The sequence below is a fragment of the Salvelinus alpinus genome, chromosome 1 (genome assembly GCF_045679555.1).
Source record: "Salvelinus alpinus chromosome 1, SLU_Salpinus.1, whole genome shotgun sequence".
In the NCBI taxonomy this organism is placed as follows: domain Eukaryota; kingdom Metazoa; phylum Chordata; class Actinopteri; order Salmoniformes; family Salmonidae; genus Salvelinus; species Salvelinus alpinus.
In genome coordinates this window covers 91,214,920-91,237,039 of record NC_092086.1, presented here as the reverse complement: position 1 = coordinate 91,237,039, position 22,120 = coordinate 91,214,920, and the positions used below count along the sequence as shown (strand labels likewise).

Here is a 22,120-nt window from a genome sequence, read left to right as displayed (position 1 = left end):
GTTTTGTGGTGGAAAACCAAGTGGGTTGTCCATAAAACTTCAACCCTGTTACCCAAAGATAGATAGGCTACACATTCTTTTCAAATATTTTAGTTGATGTTGTGAATATTGCATTCAACTGCCACTCCCTGTTGCACACAACAAGCTTCCATTCCCCCTGTCACAAGGGGATTTCTGGCTTTTTTTTATATGAAAGCATCAACCCTGTTACGGTCAACTCTGTTACTTTATTAGATTTTTTTATGAAGATGAACATGTGCTCTTCACAACATAATGTTAAAATAAAACTTCTTTTTTTTAAAGTTACACTTCTCAAAAGCCACCGACTTGGTGGAACGACCCAGATTTAGATACAGAGAGAGAGAGAAACCTCTGGGGCTTTGACCAGCCCGGCACTGGATCGATGCTGAATCTGCAATAGCAACCGGATCAGTCTCCTTTCCCTGCCCTGGCTGCTCTAAGGGTGCTGTCTAGCTAGCCTTACAACTCCGATTCCTTTTCATGTTAAGGTACTGTTAAAGGATGAGCTAATGAAATTAATAAAAGTAATATAAACTGCACATCTTTGTGCTGTGGTCTTGAGTAGTGACAGCATAGAAATCCTACTCTCCAATCATTACTGACCACCACTGTTACCATAATGACATGAACAGAAAGCACTGTGTCTCATCTTAGATGGCTTTACGACCGCAGATCTCCAACATGGTCATTATGTCCCCATAAAAGGGAACCTCAAAGTCAACATAGCGTTTAGATTATATTTCTCATGTGCCTCTAATATTATTGTTACTACTTTTTAGAAAGGGAGTTTGTTGTTATAGTGTAGTTCTATACTGCCTCCCCTATTATTACCATAGCTGTGGGTTATAAATAGGTTCAAGCAAATATTGACAGAGAAAATATATACTTTGAGGTTATTGATTTACAGTGAAAGCGCATTTCTTTCCAGAAAAGACCTGAAGACTTGAAAACATCTCTAGTAGTAGATGGGATGGGAAAGCAGGATCAGGTTATTTCCCCTTCAGCCTCAGATCAGGAATCTAGCCTGGAAGCTGCTGGCCACAGATCACAATCATGCTATGAAAATGAATAAATACAAAAAAAAGTGATGAGAAAAGCAGAAAGCAGAAAGCAGAAAGCAGAAAAGTAGAAAAAAAGCAGGACATTTTATTTCACAAAAAGATAATTACCTGGAGCCTCATAAAAGTGGCCAGCCACTCGATCAGCTCGTTCTTTGATTCACAGCACAGGTACCTGAGAAGATTGGTAGTGGGCGAGGGTGAGTTAGAGAAGGGCTAGATCTTTACCATGATCCTCAGCAGAGCTTAAGTGCTCTAATTACTACTGTTTAACGATCTTCAGTTGCTACCCAAGATACTCACCATTGCTGTATGTCTCGTACTGCCTTCTCACACAGTACAGTCATCCCCCAGCTAGAACACAAGATCATAGAGACCATAAGAAAGGAGAGCAAGTGCATGATATGGACAGCTGATATGGACTCAAATGATTTGAAATGGGAGGTTGCTGGTTGAAGCCCCAAGTGGGACATTCAGAGATTCTCACCATGACGGTGGCTGTAACTTCCTCTTGATACCACAGTAGACCTTCAGAGCATGGACTGGACACTCCCTCTCAGGCTGAGAACTCTACAAGATGGGCAAACAAGGCTGTTGTTACACAAATACTGCATATACATTACAGGAGTCTCACACTGTCACAGAAACAACACACATCTCCTTCCATCCTCTCTTACCTTCACTTCTTTGTACAGCCTTAGAGACAAGCCACTGAGCACACAGAGGCGTCTGCTGAAGGTTCCCTTACCCCTTTGACCTTTCTCTTCACAGAACTTGATCAGGCCGTTTCGGGACACATCTACCCTGCCTGCTGTGAAAGGGTACATCCAACTCTCATTTACTTTGTATACATTTTCTACCATATCATTAACACATCTCCTTCCCCCTTTTCATTGGACTTTCTCTTCAGTTATCAATGCTTTAAAAAATATATATATATATGCAATTGTATATATGCAATTGTGTAAGTATATTTATGGTATGTACAGGTCATTCAAAACTCTATGTAGTAAAGTTGAACTTTGTAGTCAATCCAAAACTGACTATGTAGTCATTCAAAACTCATTCAAAATACTGTACCTATGTAGGTAAGAATGGCCTCCATGTAGCAGTTCTTCTTGACCACCAGATGACAGTCTTTACCCAGAGAGAAATAGATAGTCAGCGCTCGCTCCTGATAGTGCAATGGACGCTCTGTTGGGGGAACCAGAGAAGACACCATATATTTTACCACTAGTTTACAGTTGAGCACCAGCTTTCATTATAACAATTTAAGATATTTCACACATTACCAACAGCTGTCCAACTCCTCAAACATTTAAGAAGAGACTTTGCAACTATAACTGAGGTGTTCTAAACCATTACCTATCTCCTGGTTGTCGTCGACCAGGAAGCAGCTCCAGTAGTCCCCCTGCTGTGGAGGGATGTTCCTGCGTCTCAGGACCTTACATACCAGCTCCTCAGCACTCACTTCCTGGGAGATCTGAGAGAGGGGAGCAGGCAGGGGAGCTTATGATTATCTGGGCACAAACAAATTGCAGAAGAACACCCTGTACTGTAGCCTATGGATTCTAGAGTCAAAGGTGAAAGGTGAGAGTGCACATGGAGCTGACCTGAACCAGCAGCTCAGAGCCCTCCTCCTTCCTCTCCAGGTAAACCCCACAGATGGTGAGAGGTGATGGGCTTCCCTACAGAACAGTATGAAGAGAGAGACGCAGCAGGCCAACAGCCATCCTTAGTCCAGCAAATAGTAAGAGATAGATAGTATAGGTCAAGGAAGTCAGGATTTAATCATTTCAGTTGGGTGGCAAACAAATGCTGCAAGGGGTTCTGAAAATGTCATCATGCCATGGGTGTGTGCTCACCTCCTTTGTGTGTTCCTTCTGTGCTTTGATGACATGCGAGATCATGTCCAGCTGCCTCTGAAACTGCTCTGCATCCACCTGCCACACAGACAGACCATCTGATCATCCATCTGATCAGGCCATTTCATTTGTCTTCTTGTGACAACACAGTACATTTCTCTCTCTTTGTCTTCTATAAATCAGTGATGTCATCAGTGTGAGACAGACACACTCACATTGAAGATGTCCTGGTAGTTCTGGATGAGATCCTCTACCACCTGTCCTGCGCTGTTATCAGTGCCGTCCATCTGGAAGAGTGTGGGACCAAACACAATGGCCAGGTTGTGCATGTTCATCTGATTCTCATCTGCAAAGCACTGGACGCTTTGGGAACAAAATCGCCAGATTTGTACAACAGCGATGCATGTCTTGAACTTTCAAAGACAAATGAGTCAATTCCTTATATAGAAACTGTATAGAAACTGTTTTTATTCTACTTATATGTGAATAAAGGACAAATGTCCTGTGGGAAAGAGGACAATTTTTCCAGAATGGAGGTAAAGAAATAAAAAGAGAGGGGAGGACAGACAGACAGAGGTAGAGATTGAGGCTCACCAGTAGAGGTGGTTGATGACAGCCCCCAGAGTGGCTCTGTTGACTCGGGGGAGGCTGTGGAGGAGGGCCTGGTACTGGGACACTCTCTCACTCATCTCACTGATAGCTGGTGGACATAGAAGAAGAACACCTACATATTACAGCACAGCACACAACTCCCTATCATGGGGCTACCACTGAGTATATTTACATGCACACAAATAATTCTATATTAAACTGATTATGGCAGAAGACCGAGTATGAAATTTGTCATGTAAACACCTTACTCTGCTTATCTTAATCGGTGTACGGTCATAATCAAAGTAAGCATACGTCGATTAAAACACCTTGTTTTCTGAGCAATCTGTAGAATTATTAGGACATGTAAACAGCTTAATTGGCGTTCCAGTGGTTTATTTGATCTGCGTGGTAGTGCAAATCTCCTCTTATGCACGAGTGAAGTGAGCTCAGAAAAACGTATAAATAGTTTTTACTTACAAACTTTATATGACTGAACTCAGAATCAAATAGCCTTTGCAAAAATACCACGGTCACTGTGGTAGAACGTTCATTTTAATTGACGATTTTCTGCATTTATCAAAAGTCCCATCAGAAGCCGGATTTCAGATGTAAACGTTTTAAACAAACTATTATATTAACCTGACTTTCCACAATAATAACATTATTGTGTGCATGTAACCGTGCTCAATGATACGACTACCAAGACGAACAGTGAAAAGCACTGGTGTGGTCATTGTGGTCCACCAGTATTAGAATGAGGGTAGGCCAGACTCACTAGTGGTGTGGAGCCATGGCAGAGAGGCCTGATGGCCATTGAAAACCCCCTCTCCCACTTCCCTGAGGAACCTCTTCAGGACGTTTGCCACGTCATCCACCTGGCGCTCCTCTTCACTCAGACGGACCTGCCGGGCATCATGGCGGAGAAAGAACAGCAGGGCGGCGATCTTGGAGTTCACACCACACCTCCGATAGATGCCCTCTGACTTCAAACCTGGAAAGGAAATCTCCCGTAAAGAAACCCATCAACGCAGTGCTATGCTGCGCCACCAGAGTCTGGGTTCGCGCCCAGGCTCTGTCGCAGCCGGCCGCGACCGGGAGGTCCGACGCACAATTGGCTTAGCGTCGTCCGGGTTAGGGAGGGTTTGGCCGGTAGGGATATCCTTGTCTCATCGCGCTCCAGCGACTCCTGTGGCGGGCCGGGCGCAGTGCGCGCTAACCGAGGGGGCGGGTGCACGGTGTTTCCTCTGACACATTGGTGCGGCTGGCATCCGGGTTGGAGGCGCGCTGTGTTAAGAAGCAGTGCGGCTAGGTTGGGTTGTGCTTCGGAGGACGCATGACTTTCGACCTTCGTCTCTCCCGAGCCCGTACGGGAGTTGTAGCGATGAGACAAGATAGTAATTACTAGCGATTGGATACCACAAAAAAAAATTGGGGAGAAAAGGGGATAAAATAAAAAAAATAAAAAAATAAATAAAAAAGAAACCCATCAACACTGAACCATTAACACAGACTTACAAAAACACTGATAGTGAAATGAGTGAAGCTAGTAAGAGTTTATCTTTTGTTAGGTATCTGTCCCGACCGATGCCATGCTAGGTCCACCCACCATGCTGTGTGATGTAGCTCATGCAGCGGTCCACGATGACAGGGACGTCTGTGTCAGTGAGCTGCTGCTGGTCCAGGGAGCCGTCTCCTCTCCCTGAGCCCTGTTGGAGCCCACTCAGCCAGCCCTGGAAGTCAGGCCTCCTGTCCCCCTCCACACGCAGGCTCCTGCCTCCGTCCACCAGCACCACAGCACCAGCCTCCTGCTCCATGGCTAAAACAGGGACACAAAACAACATACAGTGTCATGACTCACACAATCAAACACTATCTACATCAGCATGTACGTCAACGTAGTAGCTGTTTTATTCTGTTGCAGCCCAAAAATATATCACTCTTACATCATTAGTACAACAACACACACTAAAAACTTAAACTTCACTGAACTTCTCCCTCTACAGTACATCCTAACACCTCCACTGTGGCAATTTCAGGAGTGACTCACAGAGCTCCTTTATTTTGCGCAGGTCGATGTTCTCCACTCGATCTGCTCCGTGGAGGAGTAGGAGCAGTCTGGAGCCCCCCAGGGAGAACCAGCCCAGGAGGGGGCTATGGTGGCTCTGGCCCTCAGTGTAGCGCAACCGGCCCACCCTCTCAAAGGGCCAGCACACCAGGTCCTCTGCTGCAGAGGGGACCAGCGCCTGACATACAATAAGATAAGGCAGTACGTAGCTATATACACTAGCAAAACTACTAATTACCAGTCTATCATGATACTCAATGAAATCTAGTTTTAAAGAGGTGGTTACCTTGGCGATGGCCTTGATCCACCCTTTCACTTTGTCAGAGGAGTCTTCTCCAAATAGATAGACTCTCCCAGAGTCATGGTACAGCTCAAAGGAATGGGCATAACTGAGCCAGGAAAGGTACAGTGTGGTAAGAAATATATATATCAACATTTTACTAAAGCCTACACTGATAGGGTTTTATAAATTCCCAATTATGCCTAAATGGTATAAATAACGGCATTTGCTACACCCTGGAAAAGTACATTTGATCTGCTCATGTCATTACTGATGGGGGTGAATGTGTTGCCTGTCTTACCCATGTTTCCCTGGGGGATTGACCAACAGACACAGAACATCACTCATCTTCAACCCGCCGCTCTGACTGGAGCTCTTCTCACTCTCATAGTAGCTGAAGTTACCTTGGTTCAGAGAGCACCATCGACGGCTAAAATCTAGAGAAAATCTATCAATTTAACTGATGGTAACTCTATTGGCATTAATTACACTTTCCTAAGAGGACTGTCCAAGTTGGTCATTATTTCACCTGACCAATAGACATTCAGATCTAAACAGGGTTGGGGAGTAACTGTAATCTGTTTACAAAAAACTGTAGCTGTAATCAGTTATATTACCAGCAAAAATATTTTAATCAGATTACAGATACTTTTGAAAAACTAGATGATTACTTCTTGGATTACTTTAAAATTCAGAATGGATGTTTGCTAAATAAAATTATGACACCTTTCTATTTTCTCAATGAAAAAGGCGTAAGTTTAAGTTCGTTCCACTAATAGTCAGACCACTATTATGACACCAAATGCGTTTGAAGGATCCTTTGTGTCTTCTTCTAATGCCTATTAAGGGAAAAGTAATCAGATCACGTTACTGAGTTTGGGTAACCCAAAAGTTATGTTACTGATTACAATATTGGATTGGTAACTAGTAACTGTAACAGATTACATTTAGAAAGTAACCTACCCAACCCTGGATTTAAAGCATGTCCAATCACCCACCTCCTTTTGCTTTGCACTCTGTTACTGGCCGTATTGAGGAAGCGGTCTTGAAGAGATAACCAGTGTGTGAGACGGGGAGAGCAGCCTCTAGGAGTGTGTGATCTCCAGCCCTAGACCCTGGCAGATCTAGAGAGGAAATACATAGAACTACTGATGTCTCCTATACTGAACAAAACACAGTACAAGTTGAATGTAAAGTTGGAGATGAGGGTTCTCTTTCATATAATTTATTGGAGCTTTTCTTTTTTTATGTGCAAGACAACACAAAACATGCCACCTGGTGGCAGAAAAGCCATACAGCATCCATAAACAACAATTTCATACAATAGGAGACAAAACAACACCCACAAACAATTGACAACAAAAACATGGAGCAATAATAATGATAGAGTTGATTCGGGACCTTTACGACACCAGCTACGTTGTGGTCAAGAGCTTCGGTTGCAAAAACTAAATAAAATCAATCAATTTATAAAGCCCTTCTTACATCAGCTGATGTCACAAAGTGCTGTACAGAAACCCAGCCCAAAACCCCCAAAAAGCAAGCAATGCAGGTGTAGAAGCATGGTGGCTAGGAAAAACTCCATAGAAAGGCCAAAACCTAGGAAGAAACCTAGAGAGGAAGCAGGCTATGAGGGGTGGCCAGTCTTCTTCTGGCTGTGCCAGGTGGAGATTATAACAGAACATGGCCAAGATGAGGGGTGGCCAAAAATAGGTGCATTGTTCCAGACCTGTAAATGCACCCAGAAAAAAATATATAGAAATGGAGCAGAGGATTGATTGATGAGACTCCTACCTGTGTTGTGGTTGTGAGTTAAGAACTCCACCTGTAGTATCTGTCCATAGTGTTGGGCCACGGACACAGGGCTGGGCAGCTCTGGATCACCTGTATAACAGTTCACATCTGCTCCACAGAACACCAGAGACAGAGTCTCCAATACATCATCCGTCTGAACGGTACTGCACAGAGCCTGAGAGGTAGGCAAGGAGGAGGGAGAGGAAGAGAGAGAGGGAGAGAGAGATGAGAGAGAGAAGAGAGAGAGAGAGAATCAGAGAGCAGAAAACACATGTCTGAACTTTTGAGAGTATGGGATGGAGAGAGAGACAAAGAGAGAGAGAAATATATACAGTTGAAGTCGGAAGTTTACATACACTTAGGTTGGAGTCATTAAAACTTGTTTTTCAACCACTTCATACATTTCTTGTCAACAAACTATAGTTTTGGGAAGTCGGTTAGGACATCTACTTTGTGAATGACACAAGTAATTTTTCCAACAATTGTTTACAGACAGATTATTTCACTTATAATTCACTGTATCACAATTCCAGTGGGTCAGAAGTTTACATACAGTAATTTGACTGTGCCTTTAAACAGCTTGGAAAATTCCAGAAAATGATGTCATGGCTTTAGAAGCTTCTGATAGGCTAATTGACATAATTTGAGTCAATTGGAGGTGTACCTGTGGATGTATTTCAAGGCCTACCTTCAAACTCAGTGTCTATTTTCTTGACATCATGGGAAAATCAAAAGAAATCAGCCAAAACCTCAGAAAAAAAACTTGTAGATCTCCACAAGTCTGGTTCATCCTTGGGAGCAAATTCCAAACGCCTGAAGGTACCAAGTTCATCTGTACAAACAATAGTATGCAAGTATAAACACCATAGAACCACGCAGCCTTCATACCACTCAGGAAGGAGAAGAGTTCTGTCTCCTAGAGCTGAATGTACTTTGGTGCGAAAAGTGCAAATCAATTCCAGAACAACAGCAAAGGACCTTGTGAAGATGCTGGAGGAAACAGGTACAAAAGTATCTATATCCACAGTAAAACGAGTCTTATATCGACATAACCTGAAAGGCGGCTCAGCAAGGAAGAAGCCACTGCTCCAAAACCGCCATAAAAAAGCCAGACTACGGTTTGCAACTGCATATGGGAACAAAGATCGTACTTTTTGGAGAAATGTCCTCTGGTCTGATGAAACAAAAATAGAACTGTTTGGCCATAATGACCATCGTTATGTTTGGAGGAAAAAGGGAGAGGGCTGCAAGCCGAAGAACACCATCCCAACCGTGAAGCACGGGGGTGGCAGCATCATTCTGTGGGGGTGCTTTGCTGCAGGAGGGACTGGTGCACTTCACAAAATAGATGGCATCATGAGGAAGGACAATTATGTGGATATATTGAAGTAACATCTCAAGACATCAGTCAGGAAGTTAAAGCTTGGTCGCAAATGGATCTTCCAAATGGACAATGACCCCAAGCATACTTCCAAAGTTGTGGCAAAATGGCTTAAGGACAACAAAGTCAAGGTATTGGAGTGGCCATCACAAAGCCCTGACCTCAATCCCATAGAAAAATTGTGGGCAGAACTGAAAAAGCGTGTGCGAGCAAGGAGGCCTACAAACCTGACTCAGTTACACCAGCTGTGTCGAGAGGAATGGGCCAAAATTAACCCAACTTATTGTGGGAAGCTTGTGGAAGGCTACCCGAGTCATTTGACCCAAGTTAAACAATTTAAAGGAAATGCTACCAAATACTAATTGAGTGTATATAAACTTCTGACCCACTGGGAATGTGATGAAAGAAATAAAAGCTGAAATAAATAATTCTCTCTACTATTACTCTGACATTTCACATTCTTAAAATAAAGTAGTGGTCAGAAACCTGGCCGGGTTGTGCCAGAATAACAACCTATCCCTCAACGTAACCAAGACTAAGGAGATTATTGTGGACTACAGAAAAAGGTGGACCGAGCACATCACCATTCTCATCGACGGGGCTGTAGTGGATGGAGCAGGTTGAGAGCTTCAAGTTCCTTGTTGTCCACATCAACAACAAACTAGAATGGTCCAAACACACCAAGACAGTCGTGAAGAGGGCACAACAAAGCCTATTCCCCCTCAGGAAACTAAAAAGATTTGTCATGGGTCCTGAGATCCTCCTAAGGTTCTACAGCTGCAATATCGAGAGCATCCTGACTGGTTGCATCACTGCCTGGTACGGCAATTGCTCGGCCTCCGACCGCAAGGCACTACAGAGGGTAGTACGTACGGCCCAGTACATCACTGGGGCTAAGCTGCCTGCCATCCAGGACCTCTACACCAGGCAGTGTCAGAGGAAGGCCCTAAAAATTGTCAAAGACCCCAGCCACCCCAGTCATAGACTGTTCTCTCTACTACCGCATGGCAAGCGGTACCGGAGTGCCAAGTCTAGGACAAAAAGGCTTCTCAACAGTTTTTACCCCCAAGCCATAAGACTCCTGAACAGGTAATCAAATGGCTACCCGGACAATCTGCATTGTGTGCCCCCCCCAACCCCTCTTTTTACGCTGCTGCTACTCTCTGTTTATCATATATGCATAGTCACTTTAACTATACATTCATGTACATACTACCTCAAATGGCCCGACCAACCAGTGTTCCCGCACATTGGCTAACCGGGCTATCTGCATTGTGCCCTGCCACCCATCATCCGCCAACCCCTCTTTTACGCTACTGCTACTCTCTGTTCATCATATATGCATGGTCACTTTAACCATATCTACATGTACATACTACCTCAATCAGCCCGATTAACCGGTGTCTGTATGTAGCCTCGCTACTTTTATAGCCTCGCTACTGTATATAGCCTTGCTACTGTTATTTTTCACTGTCTTTTTACTGTTGTTTTTATTTCTTTATTTACCTATTGTTCACCTAATACCTTTTTTGCACTATTGGTTAGAGCCTGTAAGTAAGCATTTCACTGTAAGGTCTACCTGTTGTATTCAGCGCACGTGATAAATAAACTTTGATATGATTTGATCCTAACTGAACTAAAACAGGGAATTTTTACCAGGATTAAATGTCAGGAATTGTGAAAAACTGAGTTTAAATGTATTTGGCTAAGGTGTACGTAAACTTCCGACTTCAACTGTATATAGGGAGAGGGAAAGAAAAGTGATATTTGACAGTATGTGTGTGTCTCACTTTGTTGAGGGCCTCCTGTTGGCCAAACAGAGCATGGTAGCGACGGTATTTCCCCTGACAGTACTTAGCAGAGACAAAGCGCTGGCGTTTCTCACTATCACTTGATGGGTGGAGCGCCTCGCTTGGTGGCATGTTAGCTGCCCAGAACAGGTTTACCCTGTTGTTACCTAACAGGAACACCTGGTGAACAGGGAGTGGCATTAGAACCTTGATCTGAAAGATATATTCCTTTATTGACAGTGTGAGCTATGAGAGAGTTCTTCTTTTCAAAGAAAAACATGTAAATTAGTGCAAATATACAAAAAGAGGAACCATAGTGTGAGGAACATAAACAGAGGAAGACCACATATGGGTGGTGAGGAGGAGGTTCCTAATAGAATACTCATTAGAAACCTACCTGAATAAGGTTATCAGTCCACACCTTTTCATCCATTCTCAGACTGCGAACTTTGGACACACTCTGGCCCAGACCCCTGTGCACGCCTAAACCACAGAGAGATATCAGAATTTGATTTCAATGTCCTCTCCCAGGCACTGTTATCCAATGGAAATGTATGTGCACTGTACCAATGTGGTACAACTTATTGACCTGAAATATTTGTTTATCAAATTATATTTTATGTGTCACATGCGCTGAATACAACGGGTGCAGACTTCACTGTGATAGGCTTGCTTACGATCTCTTCTCAACGATGCAGTTAAAAAATTAAAATAGTAACACAAGAGGAATAAAATACACAAGGATGGAGCTATATACAGAGAGTACCAGATCAATGTGCAGAAGTATAAGGTATTTGAGGTAGATATGTACATTAAGGCAGGGTAAAGTGACTAAGCAGCAGGATATATAATAATAAAAGTAAAATAAAGAACAGAGTAGCAGCAGGATATAATTAGCGTAGAAGTGTGTGTGTGTGTGTGTGTGTGTGTGTGTGTGTGTGTGTGTGTGTGTGTGTGTGTGTGTGTGTGTGTGTGTGTGTGTGTGTGTGTGTGTGTGTGTGTGTGTGTGTGTGTGCGAGCGAGCGTGTATGCGTATGTGTGTTTGTGTTATGTCGGTATGCGTGTGTGTGAAGGTAGTGTATGTGGATGTGTGTGTAATCTGATCACTATAGAAACTGATCAATGCTCTTGACCATTCACTCTCTGAGTTTGGACTGCCATCTAGGCAAGGTTCTTCCGTACCTGCACAGCACTTGCAAAGGACCACACAGAGGTTGACAGATGCCCAGTCTGGATGGGGGGCGCCACAGTCTGCACAGCGCTGGTTGGCCTCCACAGCCCAGATCTTCTGGGCCACCACATCGCTGGACAGAGAGCGACTGACACAGTCCTGCAGGGCCTCCACCCACTGATCCCTCTGCTGCGCCGACTCGGCCAGGAAACTAACCAAACAGAACAGGGGTCACAGAGGGTCCACTGTGGGATGACATTAAACGTTCATAGGTCAGAGGTCAGTCTCACCTGAATGTTCTGTAGAAGGTGGTGAGGTTGAAGGACCGTTTGTCTGTGCTCTTCACAGTACCCACATTCATCTCAATGTAGGTGATGCCAACACCCTGGCTGTGCTCCTGATGACAGAGAACATCACAGGTTTTTAAGGATAACTGACTCCAAAGGACTTTCATGAACATTTTATTTTATTTATTTCAGGACAAATGCATGCACCATGGATACACACCTCAGCGTTCCCGTAGAGGAAGACCCTGTCTGCACAGATGACTACATAGACCTTGGAGCGCAGTCCATTCATATCCAGGTATCCTTGTTTACTAATGAGAGAGACTCCACTATCACGCTGTCCACTAGTAAAACTGAAGTTCATAAGGGACATCTCCATGCTGCTACGACGCTGCTGAATAGTTTCTTTCAGTACTGACACCCATTCCTCCCTGACAGCTGAAAAAACACACACACATGCACACGCACACGCACACACACACACATAGATTGCACACACAAAGTATTAATATTTCCTCATTGTGATCATTGTTATTTTAGGCTGAACACTTACTGTTGTTTTCAGCACGGAACAAGAAAGTCCTGTTCCTTGTCACCACCTCAAACTTCTGCTCTCCAACGTTAAGCACTTCAGTGACAGACAGTATGGCTATGATCCGCTTTGAGTAGACCTCCTGAGGAAAAGGGAGAGAAGGAGTGAGAAGGGGAGGGTCTAATAAGTAAGGTATTTCACAGTATACCCTCTGATCTGTGACACTATGTGTGGGTCTATGGAAGACGTCTGAACCTTCTCATTTTGAAAGTATCGCAGGTATTTTGCATCCAACATCACCCAACGCTTCTGGAAAATAATGCTCCTGCAGATAAAACAGAGATTATTTACTCTCTAATGCATGCACACACACACATGCATGAACAAACACACAAATGCATGCATGCATGTGCACACACGCATGCACGCACACACCTCTCTCTCTTACCCCTGAGGTGGGGTCTTGTCCAGCCAGCCCATCTTGATAACAGGAGTGTGGTGAAGATCAGAGTCTCCGAGGTCGTTTGATCGTGACAGTGTGCAGGCAAGATCGATACTATCTTCATCAACCGATGATGTTCTCCTGAGAACAGAGATACACACAAAAGTAGCAAGGAAATCACCTTATCTCATCACGTTTTCTCCAGTTTCTAGTCAATTATAATATAACCAAAACATGCAATCAAAGGAATCACACACAACTCACATGCAAAACAGTTAAAAAGAAACACACCCGCTTGCTTCAATGTCCTCACACTCAACCTCCTCCACACTAAACTGACTGCGGAAGCAGTTCTGCATGGCTCGCAATGAATCGTCCTATGGTGCAGAATACAAAATGCTAACAATGTATCAAAATGTCATCTTTTATACTTCAATGACTTGTGTACAAAAATAACTATGGCATGTGTACAATCACTAACAGAAACACCCATCAGTCAGTCACTCTAAACATCTGTAATCCCACAAAATAAGAGACAAATGTAGTACCTAAACATCCACACATACAGATGCATAACGTACCTGGTCTGCCATGACATCTGAGACGAATAACTGAAGCCAAAGGATTACAGTAAGTAAATAGTTTCTCTGTTATGTCGGGAAATGTACAGCTACGTCACATGTTCCAATGAAAAACCACACAATCCAACAGAGAGTCAGACCTCACAACTGATAGAGTACCTCATTCATGTTTTCTCAGAGTCTGAGATTAGTTCACATAGGTAAACTGACAGGGTTCGAGTAATAAATGGGCACTGTCATCTGGCCACCTGCTTGGGAGGGCGAGCCCCATCCCTCTGACAATGTTCCTCTTATCACAGCAGGTATATACAGGAAGTGGGCTTAGTAAACTGCTGTCAGAGAGACTGATGTTCCTCATGAAACTGCAATCACCCTGAACAAACTAGCTGACATTTACAGCAGCTTCTCTAATGGCACAAGGCCACAGGCATATGAGTAAGGTATGATCATTTACATATTTACATATTCAGGCTGACCTGTACTGTATGTTCTGTATATTCTACAGTATATTATAAGGAAAATTACTCATTGTAATTTTATGAAAAATAACACTCTTGTTTGAATAAATCTATTGATAAAAGTACATTTTCAACAGATAATCTCAGATATATCATAGAAGCAGATCAGAGAACACAGCAGACAGGTAAAGCATAGCAGCGAGAGACAATACCTGTAGGAATTGGGCTCTTGTAACTGTGCTGAGCTGCTACCTTAGGAAAGAAGATCTTGTAGACGCAGTGAAAGATATGCTCAGTAAAATCAATATACTGGATTGACAATATATCTCTGAAAAAGTATTTTGCCTTCGCAATAGTGAAGTTTACACTCACCAACCTTAATAGTCTTCTTTCCCTCTTCTCTGGTGAGAGACAGATGTGAGAACATTCTTCTCTAGAGAGAGAGAGAGAGAGAGAGAGGAGAGAGAGAGAGAGAGATCATTGCCCAATAGAGGGTCCCACAAAGTATAATATGAGCCAGAGCATAGAGTCTATGTCCAGACTCAGAGATGGCAGCCTTTGTGTAGCCTTTGTGATCAGAATGCTTGAAATAAATATTGATGGTATCACAAATAAATATCACAAATAAGATTATTCTGTGCCCTGTCACGCAATAAAGTTATGTTTTAGTATGTAACACTAGGAAAGGCTGACCAGATGTTCAAAAGTCAAATCATCGTGTTTACCGGTAAACATTTGGCTAGATTAGCCAGCTAATAGTGGAAGTAAACAAACCATATAGTACATATATGGGAAGTACACTGATGTTACCTGAGAGGCGGACATTAACCAGGTTACCATCCAAACTTGTTATGCCTGTAAAGTACATGTTACAACAGGCCTGATTTGTCAGTACATTTCCGAACGTTGACTAAACAAAATATGCTAGAAAAGGTGGGATTTTTTCCTGCGCTCTAAAAATGAGGGGTTCTTCAAAGAACCTTAGGGTTCTTGGCACTGAAAATGGCCCCTAATTCTAAGAACCCCATAAGAGGTGGGGTTCATCGAGAAACCTCCTTAATTGGTGGGGGTTCTTGCAGGAACCTAACTGCCCAACTGAAACATTTGGATTTGAAAGGGCAGCAGGTGCAGTCACTTAACTGAAAAATGTAATGATCTCATCAATTTAAGTTAAGGTTTGTCCCTTGTATATTTTAAATTGATATTGTTTTATGATGATACCATTTATCTTTTCATATTTGTGCAAATCTTTCTGAAACAGAAAATGGACACAATTCAATGGATATGAATCAACAAAGAGGTAAGAATGTGTAGGCTATAAGAATATGTTGAAAGCTAGCTGTGTCGGGTGCACTGCACATAACTGAACTGGAGGCATACAATATGGTATGTCAATATGCATTGGTGTGTTATGCTGATCACATGTACCTTCCTCCTCCCTTACCTCTTCAATTAATATTCCATAGGCCTCTACATTATGGACAAGGTACTGTATGTGTATCAAAACCATTTTCCCCCCCATTCACATTCACCTCAAATACCAAGGTATGAATTCTGTCGTGTGCATGTTTTGTTAATCATCTGTATAATTATATTTCAAATCAAATCAAAGTTTATTTGTCACGTGCGCTGAATACAACAGATGTAGACCTTACAGTGAAATGCTTGCATACAGGCTCTAACCAATAGTGCAAAAAAGGTATTAGGTGAACAATAGGTAAGTAAAGAAATAAAACAACAGTAAAAAGACAGGCTATATACAGTAGCGAGGCTATATAAGTAGCGAGGCTACATACAGACACTGGTTAGTCAGGCTGATTGAGGTAGTATGTACATGTAGATATGGTTAAAGTGACCATGCATATATGATGAACAGAGAGTAGCAGTAGCGCAAAAGAGGGGTAAGCGGGTGGTGGGTGGGACACAATGCAGATAGCCCGGTTAGCCAATGTGCGGGAACACTGGTTGGTCGGCCCAATTGAGGTAGTATGTACATGAATGTATAGTTAAAGTGACAATGCATATATGATAAACAGAGAGTAGCAGCAGCGTAAAAAGAGGGGTTGGGGGGGCACACAATGCAGATTGTCCGGGTAGCCATTTGATTACCTGTTCAGGAGTCTTATGGCTTGGGGGTAAAAACTGTTGAGAAGCCTTTTTGTCCTAGACTTGGCACTCCGGTACCGCTTGCCATGAGGTAGTAGAGAGAACAGTCTATGACTGGGGTGGCTGGGGTCTTTGACAATTTTTAGGGCTTTCCTCTGACACCGCCTGGTGTAGAGGTCCTGGATGGCAGGCAGGTTAGCCCAAGTGATGTACTGGGCTGTACGTACTACCCTCTGTAGTGCCTTGCAGTCAGAGGCCGAGCAATTGCCGTACCAGGAAGTGATGCAACCAGTCAGGATGCTCTCGATGTTGCAGCTGTAGAACCTTAGGAGGATCTCAGGACCCATGACAAATCTTTTTAGTTTCCTGAGGCTTTGTCGTGCCCTCTTCACGACTGTCTTGGTGTGTTTGGATCATTCTAGTTTGTTGTTGATGTGGACACCAAGGAACTTGACGCTCTCAACATGCTCCACTACAGCCCCGTCGATGAGCATGGGGGCGTGCTCGGTCCTCCTTTCCCTGTAGTCCACAATCATCTCCTTAGTCTTGGTTACGTTGAGGGATAGGTTGTTATTCTGGCACCACCCGGCCAGGTCTCTGACTTCCTCCCTATAGGCTGTCTCGTCGTTGTCGGTGATCAGGCCTCCCATTTTTGGAGGATTCCCAGACTTCACCCTCCCTACACCTCTGATGAATATAACAGGAAACCTGTTTGATCACCATGCACTGCAAAATCATTCTGGCTATGGATACGGAGAACATCAACATCAACACACCAAAGGATATACCCATTGGACATGGGGCTCTGCTGGGAGTTTACCTCATTTAGATTGTATTCAGATATTGTGTTATTGTTGTTATTGTTATGTGCATTATTCATTATAATAATAATAGTGAAGGGGGGGGTTGTTCAAAAATTAACCCCAAAAGGTTCTTCAAAAGGTTCTTCAATGATCCATTAAAAGGGGTTATTTGAAGAACCAGTTCAAAGGGTTCTTCGAATAATTTATAGTTCCCCCACAGTTTCAATTTGAAGGATACACCAGGAACCTTTTCTTTTTAGAGTGTGTCTGTAAAATTAACTATTTGATAAATGGCAGTGGGAACACCTTAATTTGCAAATATTTATAAAATAACCGATCATAGCGAAGTAAATTTGGGAGTCACGTGATATGTTGTGTGGTCTTCCCACAGAGACTCGGGAAAACATGCAGTTTATTAGGCAACAGATTCGATACAAAGTGATTTTCGTAACAGGTTAGGAGAGCATTTTTGCTAACCCTAACCTCGTTAGTCACCGCCTTTCAAAGTATGTTGCATTATGGGGATAAAATGTTCCGACTTGCGTCTACATGTCGACTGCATGAACCTTACAAAAATCATGTGATCAAAGGACACTGGAGTTTGGAATGCAGTCGACTGCAAGTTTCTGCAGTTGCTCTTCACCAACTTCATCCTGCAGCCATCGCCTGCATTGTAGGATGCTCTATTGTCAACCAATCATTGTGTTTTTGTTTGACCCACAAAATGTGACTGAAATGTACACAGTGGAAATGTACAAATTAATGAATGTGATATTTGAGGTGCTCTCTCCCAACAATTGATTGTACAATGTACACACATATATTTCCTATTTGTGATTGTGTGAGACATGTTTATTCCGACATTATAAAGCAAAACTTATAAACAATGGCAACACTGCCATGTTGCACTGCACTAAGCCTTGCTGTTGGAAAACCACATCAGTGTCCAACTTTCGGCTGTCGCAGATGCACCTCCCCGACTTTCGTCTACAGTTGGTTACTCAAAAGAGACCCATTTTTATGGAAACACGTTAGCCTGGGCAGCCTCTAGTGGGCGCAATGGATCTCCACTATCGTCTGGGATTAATATGCCCAGCTGGTAATTCACTCGTGTCCCTCGGAAACCGGTTCGTACTTAAAACATTCTTCATTCCGGCTGCAAAGGCTTCAATTTTCTCCTTAACTCGATTTAATGGCGAGAAGGAATGGGAAAAAATACGGGACGAGACCCGTAATAACAAATGCACAATAACACGTAGCACGAAAGCCGATACAACAGAGCACAGGTACTCACAAGACCAACGGACATGGGACAACAATCGACAAGGACAATGGGGAACAGAGGGCACATACAGTGGGGAGAACAAGTATTTGATACACTGCTGATTTTGCCATTTTTCCTACTTACAAAGCATGTAGAGGTCTGTAATTTTTATCATAGGTACACTTCAACTGTGAGAGACGGAATCTAAAACAAAAATCCAGAAAATCACATTGTATGATTTTTAAGTAATTAATTTGCATTTTATTGCATGACATAAGTATTTGATCACCTACCAACCAGTAAGAATTCCGGCTCTCACAGACCTGTTAGTTTTTCTTTAAGAAGCCCTCCTGTTCTCCACTCATTACCTGTATTAACTGCACCTGTTTGAACTCGTTACCTGTATAAAAGACACCTGTCCACACACTCAATCAAACAGACTCCAACCTCTCCACAATGGCAAAGACCAGAGAGCTGTGTAAGGACATCAGGGATACAATTGTAGACCTGCACAAGGCTGGGATGGGCTACAGGACAATAGGCAAGCAGCTTGGTGAGAAGGCAACAACTGTTGGCGCAATTATTAGAAAATGGAAGAAGTTCAAGATGACGGTCAATCACCCTCGGTCTGGGGCTCCATGCAAGATCTCACCTTGTGGGGCATCAATGATCATGAGGAAGGTGAGGGATCAGCCCAGAACTACACGGCAGGACCTGGTCAATGACCTGAAGAGAGCTGGGACCACAGTCTCAAAGAAAACCATTAGTAACACACTACGCCGTCATGGATTAAAATCCTGCAGCGCACGCAAGGTCCCCCTGCTCAAGCCAGCGCATGTCCAGGCCGTCTGAAGTTTGCCAATGACCATCTGGATGATCCAGAGGAGGAATGGGAGAAGGTCATGTGGTCTGATGAGACGAAAATAGAGCTTTTTGGTCTAAACTCCACTCGCCGTGTTTGGAGGAAGAAGAAGGATGAGTACAACCCCAAGAACACCATCCCAACCGTGAAGCATGGAGGTGGAAACATCATTCTTTGGGGATGCTTTTCTGCAAAGGGGACAGGACGACTGCACCGTATTGAGGGGAGGATGGATGGGGCCATGTATCGCGAGATCTTGGCCAACAACCTCCTTCCCTCAGTAAGAGCATTGAAGATGGGTCGTGGCTGGGTCTTCCAGCATGACAACGACCCGAAACACACAGCCAGGGCAACTAAGGAGTGGCTCCGTAAGAAGCATCTCAAGGTCCTGGAGTGGCCTAGCAAGTCTCCAGACCTGAACCCAATAGAAAATCTTTGGAGGGAGCTGAAAGTCCGTATTGCCCAGTGACAGACCCAAAACCTGAAGGATCTGGAGAAGGTCTGTATGGAGGAGTGGGACAAAATCCCTGCTGCAGTGTGTGCAAACCTGGTCAAGAACTACAGGAAACGTATGATCTCTGTAATTGCAAACAAAGGTTTCTGTACCAAATATTAAGTTCTGCTTTTCTGATGTATCAAATACTTATGTCATGCAATAAAATGCAAATTAATTACTTAAAAATCATACAATGTGATTTTCTGGATTTTTGTTTTAGATTCCGTCTCTCACAGTTGAAGTGTACCTATGATAAAAATTACAGACCTCTACATGCTTTGTAAGTAGGAAAAATGGCAAAATCAGCAGTGTATCAAATACTTGTTCTCCCCACTGTATATACACATACTAATCAGGGGGAATGGGAACCAGGTGTGCGTAATGAGACAAGACAGTCCGGGGTTGTTGGTAATGAATCCAGTTCAGTGACGAGAGACTGGGACGTGTAGCGGCTCTGTGCAAAGGAAAGAAAACGTGTGGAGGGGCAATAGTCTAATAAAAAGCATGAGCTGGCGCACACCCAGAGAAAATGATTTAGTGTAGAGGTGCTGACTAACTGTAAGCTATAAAAATAAATAGAGTCACACATGAATATGACTGTGGGAACAATGTCAAGGTTAAATGTTGTAATTGTGGGGGGACACAGTGCAGCATTTGGTGGATGCCAGGTGCAGAAAGAAGCTAGAGAGGCCCAAAGATATAAAATCACTCATAATGTCTCTTATGCAGAGGCTGCAAGGCAGATTGGTGGAACTATTAGGCAGAATGATGGAAATAATAGGGTTACTCCTGGAATAGCTGGACCTACTGTAGGAAATGTCTAGACACAGATACGAGACCTGTTCAGAAATCTTGCTCTCACAAATGTGTTGTTTCAAAGGACACCTTAATAGTTCATCAGATTGACTTTATAGCCTTCATTGAAAAGATGATCAACCTGACTGTGTTTGTGGAAAGAACAACTGCCAGGTTGAAGATCATTGTAGAAGTTTTTAGGAGTAACATATGTTACTGTCGCCATGATTGTTGATATGTTGACTCCTAATAATACTAATGATGGAATGTCTCAGTATGATGATAATTAGAGTTATGTTTTTTGTTATCGTTCAGTGGAATGCCTGAGGCTTATTGCTAACGGTCAGGAGTTTAAGAAATGTGTAATAGATTGAGATCAAACCTGATGTGATATATGTTCAAGAAACATGGCTTAGACCACATCTTGATTGTATTATTCCTGGTTATTGCTCAATCAGATCTGATAGATCAATTGGACAGAGTGTTGGGTGTGCTACGTTCATAAGGGAAGGTCTTGTATATCGTAATATACCTGGAAATCTACAGTGCAGGTAGTAATATTGTATTTGATTTGATTAAGTTAGAGGTGAAAGAAATGCACACCTATTTAGCGAGGTGCTGGCTAGCGGAGTGGAACACTTAAAAAAATTAAGGAGAGCCGCACACTCTAAGAGCTCAGATGCAAAAATATTTATGTCCAACGTTTCGACAGACAAGCTGTCTTCATCAGGGTATAATGACAAACACTGCAGGATGACTCATTTATATAGTGTCAAAAGACACACAGGTGTCTGTAATCAGGCCGGGTGTGGCCTGATATCATTGGTTAATTCTCATATATTAAAATAACATACAAAAAACATAAATGGATAGCGTATGATCATAGATACAATTTGGCTACATAAGCCTACAAACATTTACATGAGCAAAATCACAATAATCACAAGAATGGCTTCAGATCAAAGTCTACGGTGAGACCGAAGGGAGCAAGGGTCTTTAAGTTGAAGATCCAGGCAGCCTCTCGTTTTAGCAATAAATTGTCGAGGTCACCCCCTCTCCTAGGGAGGGTGACATGTTCGATGCCAATATAACGTAGAGACGAAATCGAGTGGTTTTCTTCCAAAAAGTGGGCCGCAACTGGGTAAGTTGAGTTTTTGCACCTAATGGTGCTACAATGCTCCAAGATTCGTACTTTTAATTTGCGCTTTGTTTTACCCACATAATTTTTACCACAAGGACAAATTATAAAATAAATAACTGCCTTAGTGGAGCACGTGATAACACCTTTGATTGGGATTTGTTTCTCTGTTTGGGGGTGTTTGATGGATCTACATTTACAAGTGCCATTGCATTGAGCACAGCCATTACACTTGTAGTTTCCATCCAGTAGGGGCGCAAATACGTTGTGCAGGGATATCTTGGGGTGGTAAATCAGAGTTACCAGTTGATCTCTGAGGTTTCTGCCCCGCGAGAAT

At 43.1% G+C, this 22,120-nt stretch overlaps 1 protein-coding gene across 9 annotated transcripts; it reads right to left on the bottom strand.

Annotated features, from left to right (window-relative positions):
* Positions 1 to 207: 207 nt before the first annotated feature.
* Positions 208 to 17,155, bottom strand: LOC139534046 (arf-GAP with Rho-GAP domain, ANK repeat and PH domain-containing protein 1-like). Of its 9 annotated transcripts, none has more exons than XM_071332713.1 (31): positions 16,429 to 17,155; positions 14,692 to 14,752; positions 14,532 to 14,586; positions 13,862 to 13,891; positions 13,572 to 13,657; positions 13,274 to 13,421; positions 13,094 to 13,163; positions 12,860 to 12,980; positions 12,527 to 12,744; positions 12,310 to 12,416; positions 12,031 to 12,230; positions 11,246 to 11,331; positions 10,849 to 11,028; positions 7,678 to 7,852; positions 6,882 to 7,007; positions 6,185 to 6,320; positions 5,890 to 5,992; positions 5,586 to 5,781; positions 5,145 to 5,354; positions 4,314 to 4,529; positions 3,539 to 3,644; positions 3,160 to 3,307; positions 2,945 to 3,022; positions 2,693 to 2,767; positions 2,445 to 2,562; positions 2,160 to 2,273; positions 1,757 to 1,890; positions 1,567 to 1,649; positions 1,383 to 1,433; positions 1,191 to 1,254; positions 208 to 1,077 (listed from the first exon to the last, which is right to left on the bottom strand). In XM_071332713.1, the coding sequence occupies exons 4-31, from the start codon at positions 13,876 to 13,878 to the stop codon at positions 1,033 to 1,035; spliced, it is 3,411 nt and encodes a 1,136-aa protein (XP_071188814.1). In that variant the 5' UTR covers positions 13,879 to 13,891; positions 14,532 to 14,586; positions 14,692 to 14,752; positions 16,429 to 17,155; the 3' UTR covers positions 208 to 1,032. The 9 variants fall into 9 exon arrangements, with proteins under 9 accessions (XP_071188814.1, XP_071188841.1, XP_071188805.1 ...); XM_071332740.1 differs by having other exon boundaries at positions 13,287 to 13,421; XM_071332704.1 differs by having other exon boundaries at positions 14,696 to 14,752.
* Between the last annotated feature and the right edge of the window lie 4,965 nt (positions 17,156 to 22,120).